Genomic DNA, 5,038 nt, shown 5'->3' with positions numbered 1-5,038 from the left:
AATGACCGCCAGGGGGCAGAAACTCAATACACAGGCATGGAAACATGGAACAGACTGATGAATCTCAAAGGGAAGGGGGGAAGGGGAAGGACAGGAAGAGATTAACCAAAGATCTTATATGCATACTAGAGGCCCGGTGCACAGATTCATGCACCAGTAGGGTCCCTTGGCCTGGCCTGTGGGATGGAGCCTAAACCAGCTCTCCGACATCCCCTGAGTGGTCCCGGATTGTGAGAGGGTGGTTCTCGGGTGACACAGCCCGGAATCAGGCTCCCTCCTCTCTAGTTTCGGGTGCGTCCCTGAGAACTGCAGCTGCCAAGTCACCACAGCTTGACAGCTCCTGCATTGAGCATCGGCCAGACCCCAGCAGCAAGCTAACCTACCAGTCGGAGCATCTGCCCCTTGGTGGTCACTGCACGTCATAGAGACTGGTTGAACAGCCTTAGCATATCATTAGCATATTACACTTTCATTGGTTGTTTGGTTTTTCTGCCATTTGGTCCATTTGCATATTACCCTTTTATTATATAGGATGCCATGGAAATGTTTTAAAAATAAGTGTAAAAGCCAAACTGGTGACAAAACCTCCATCATTTCATGCTTCTGATAATACTCCAAGGAAGGGAATGTTCCCCACTTAACCTCCCCAGGAGAATATATAACCTCCACCCTCAAGTCACTCATTTCCAACTGAACTCATACAATCTTTGATACAAATTTTAAAAGTAAAAAATGGCCAATATCTATAATAATAAAAGTGTAACATGCTAATTAGACTGGACAGCCAAACAATCTTCTGGACATCATTCTGGACAAAAAAGTGTAACATGCTAATTAGACTGGACTGGTTAGGGGCGATCAGGCAGGCAGGTGAATGGTTAGGGGCGATCAGGCAGCCAGGCGAGTGGTTAGGGGTGATCAGGCAGGCAGAGAGGTTAGGGGCAATCAGGCAGGCAGGCAGAGTGGTTAGGGGCAGTCAGGCAAGCAGTTAGGAGCCAGCGGTCCCGGATTGTGAGAGGGATTCCGGATTGCGAGAGGATGCAGGCTGGGGTGAGGACAACTCCACCCCCCACCCCCGTGCACGAATTTCATGCACCGGGCCTCTCGTAAACTAATAATGAATGAGAAAGATGTAGATGGGGAAGAAAACTACCATAATATGGAAAGATTTCAGAAAAAGAAGAGTAGCTTTGCAGGACAGGGGTGGGAGCTGGGGAAAGCAGAGCAGGTCTGCTGGTGGAGAGCAAGCCTCTGGGGTGGGGGGATGGCAGGGAGAAGCTATGAAAGACTGATTTCAGCTGCATCAACTTCACATCTTTATGTAAGGTTAATCCTGACCTTACAAGTATCAAGAGAACTACAGAAGAAATATTCTAGATAAGCTGCTTTTAGAACTTCTAAAAGTGTAGTCTGCAGCTGGACAGATCTAGTTTGAAATCTGGCTCTTTCATCCATTTATCTATTTATTTGTGTGGCTCCAAATAAATCACTTAATCTCTGATTTTTGCTTCCTCTGTTCAACAGGGCTAAATACCACTAGCACATCATCCAAAAGAAATGATAAGGGCAGTACCAGATGCTGATGGCTGACGATGAATACTACCATTGGGCTATTGCTAGCTAACATTTAGGGCACACTGGCCAAATATCAAGTCCACTTTAAGCACTATACATAAACATATACATACACTTCTACATTTAATCCTATAATGTATCTTATCCCCATTTTACAGAAGAAACTGAGACCCAGAGAGAATCAAAACCAGCTCAAGGACACATGGGAAATGGTAAGTCCTGGATTCAAATCCTAGGAATGTATTTATACAGATCATACGTTATACCACATATAACCAGCACACAGAAATCAGTCCATAAATGTTATTATTCTCACTACTATATCAAACAATCACAAAATGTAAAACTAGTATGGACTTTTATGTAAAGCCATCAGATGGAAACCCCCTCTCAACTTCCTGCTTCCAAAGCTACAAATCAGCTTTGATCTGCCTCATCCTCTTCTTCCTCTCTCCTGTTAGATTAAAGGAGCTCATCTAAGACCAACCTCTCATCTGAGCCTACATGTTATAGTCCATCCTCTATAATCCATCCTCTAGGCCTCCTTAGCAACCTTATCAGAGACTGCTCCCTCTCCTGCAGCTTTAATCTCTCCCACTGCACTGGAGCCTTCCTGGTAGCATTTAAACGTCCTCAAGTATTTCCACTTTTTTTTTTAAGTATTTCCACTTCAAAAAAAAAAATCCCTCTCTCCCTCCACTCCACAGTCCTCTCCAGGGACTGCCCTCTGATATAACATCATTAATCTTTTCGTAAGAGTTGTCCATACTCACTCTCTCCATAGAGACTCCTCTACTCCGTCTCTAATGGACCCCTGCCACTACCTCTTCTTAAACAGCGTTCTCCCTAGGTTTCCCAGAGAACTCCTATGCCTTCATGACTCTTGTAATCATTCTTGGACTCTCAGGATCATCGAACAGTAATGACCGTGCCCCCTCCTTCTTGAAACACATGTTTCCCTTAGCTTCAGTGGCATAATTTACTCTGGCTTTCTTTCTAGATCACAGAAAATTTCTGTCTCTTTTTCTGTTTCACCCTTCTCTGCATGGCTATTAAATGGCTGCCTTCTAATTCTGAACTCTCTCTATAGAGTCATCCATTATCATGGCTCCAATTCTTACATACATGACAATAGCTTCCAAACTTCTCTAAGCACAAACCTCTCTTTTTATATCCAACTGCCTCCTAGACATCTCTGTGTAGCTACCTCAAAGGCACCTCAAGTCAACTTGTTCAAGATGAAACTTGATCTTCCCCTCTGTGCCTGCCCCCACTGTGTATCTGGCTCCTTTCGAGTGTCCCCTACCATTAGTGAGTGGCTGGACCAATCATCATGTTCTCAATTTCTATTCAGAAATCTTTCTTGATTCCTTTACTCTCTCATCACCTCCCAAACCCAATCCTTGATCAAATCTGATCCATTTTACAGACTAAATTTCTCTTGACTTCTTCAGTCAGAGCCTCTGCTCTGTCCTCTGTTTCCTTCTGTCTGATTTGCTCTGTTCCTCACCCCAATCCCTTTACTGAATGACCTTCTACTTATCCTTTATATTAGCTCGAGTGTTACCTTCTCACAGAAGAGCCTCAGCCTAGGCTGAGTCTCATAAAGCACCGTTCCTTTCATTCTGAACACTATCCAAACTCGTAATCGTACTTTCATTAGTGTGATTACTTAAGACCTTCACTTAGTGTACAGTGCATTTCTCCAATACTGTAAATACTCAATAAACACTCAATAAATACACACTGCTGAATTGATCTAATTCAATTTCCACATGAAAATACTAGGGTCCAAAGAGATAGCAAAGGTCTTAAGATTGAGTCCTGCACTTTCTGATTTCCAATAAAATAAGTTTTCTACCACACCAATGTCTTCCACAGACCATATCTCAGAAAACTGATATTATTACGTACTAGAGGCCCAGTTCATGAATTCGTGCATGGCTGGGGTCCCAAGGGGCAGGGGGGTGGGGAGGGGAGGAACCAGGACACGATCAACCCTCCAAGTGAGCGGTGGGACACCCTTGCAGGCCCTGGATCTGGATCCACCCCGGTGACATTCGTGCTGGTTATCTGGAGCCTCCTGGTGGCTGCTTTTATATTGTTTCTTCCTTGCACAGCGTCTAGGGAGGGGAAGTGGCCTTGGCTTCCAAGGGCTTCCAAGAGGCTGGCTGTGCTGTCAGAATCGTGTGGGCGGCACTGGTCCATCAGTACCTGGCCCGTTCTCCAGAGATTGGACCTGCAGGACTACTGAGGAAGTGAGTGGCTGCCGCTGGGCTGGTGGCTCACCTGGATGGGTCGGTCAGCTCTGAGTGGCACTCCTGCTGTGGGAGCACTCTGACCATTGCTCCTGCATTGAACATCTGCCCCCTGGTGGTCACTGCACACCATGGCGGTTGCTTAGGCTTTTATATATATAGATATATATTATCTTTTGGGTGAAGTGATATTTCTGTACCAACAGAACTGGCACTGAGCAATAAAAACTCAATTTATTTGTAAATGTATCTTCTCTCCTCAGTCTCATACAGATACAAATAGTTAACTCTTTAAAAAATGCTGTTCTGCTCTTTAGCTTTCAGAAATCTCTAAGAAACAATTTTGATGGCTATAAAACTTTTAGGACTACACAGAGAATACATGGGTCAGGAATAAACATCTGTAAGAGACTTTATGGAGAGCATTTTTTATTAGAACTCTGGTGTGCCTATGGTGTGCTGTAAATACCATACCATTCCCACCCAAAGGGCCTACATTCCCTGAATAAAGAGCCGGTGCAGGGTCATCTTAGATTTTCTCCAAATGGCTGTCTAATGAGCCTTCCGATAAAAGGAAGCTGGAGGTAGACCTCTGATTTCCCAGAGGGTGGACCACTGGCATTCTGAGAACTACACATATATTTCTGTTTATAAATTGAGCTTTTCTTATTTTGCTCTATTTCAAAACTCAGAGTGATCAGAAAAAGTTATGTAACCTGAAGTTTACATCTACAGAAATAATTGGTTCTTGAATAAATTTAAAGGGATATGGAAGACAAAGTGAAGTTGCTTTGTGATTGAGTCTGAGCATTCCTATTTAACATATTGATTCAATTAAGTACAATTAAAACTTTCTTAGAGTCTCACAGTCAGTTGGCCTGGAGGTCAAATCCCCCTAGCATTAACTACAATAATCAAGGTTTAACAAGACTGCGCACAAAGACCACTAGGGGGTGCACCAAGAAAGCATAACAAATGTGGAGACAAAGAAACAGGACAAAACTGTCAATGGAGGATATTCAGTTCAGAACCACACTTTTAAGGTCTCTCAAGAACTGTCTAGAAGCCACCAATAACTTTATTGAGATCCTCAACAAATCTAATGAGACCCTCAATGTTATGATAAAGAACCAACTAGAAATTAAGCATACACGGACTGAAATAAAGAATATTATACAGACTCCCAACAGCAGACCAGAGGCACT

General features: G+C 43.5%; 1 protein-coding gene across 1 annotated transcript in view; it reads right to left on the bottom strand.

Moving 5' to 3' along the window:
* The window catches only part of IGSF11 (immunoglobulin superfamily member 11), a 38,093-nt gene that overhangs the window by 21,514 nt on the left and 11,541 nt on the right, over positions 1-5,038 (bottom strand). The window contains exon 2 of the mRNA XM_015570385.1: positions 3,143-3,145. Within this exon, the coding sequence (XP_015425871.1) occupies positions 3,143-3,145 (3 nt within the window). The remainder of the gene's footprint in view (positions 1-3,142; positions 3,146-5,038) is intronic.

This window comes from Myotis davidii, unplaced genomic scaffold, assembly GCF_000327345.1.
Source record: "Myotis davidii unplaced genomic scaffold, ASM32734v1 scaffold201, whole genome shotgun sequence".
In the NCBI taxonomy this organism is placed as follows: domain Eukaryota; kingdom Metazoa; phylum Chordata; class Mammalia; order Chiroptera; family Vespertilionidae; genus Myotis; species Myotis davidii.
Note: the sequence above shows the minus strand (reverse complement) of the source record. Positions and strands in the feature narration are given on the sequence as shown.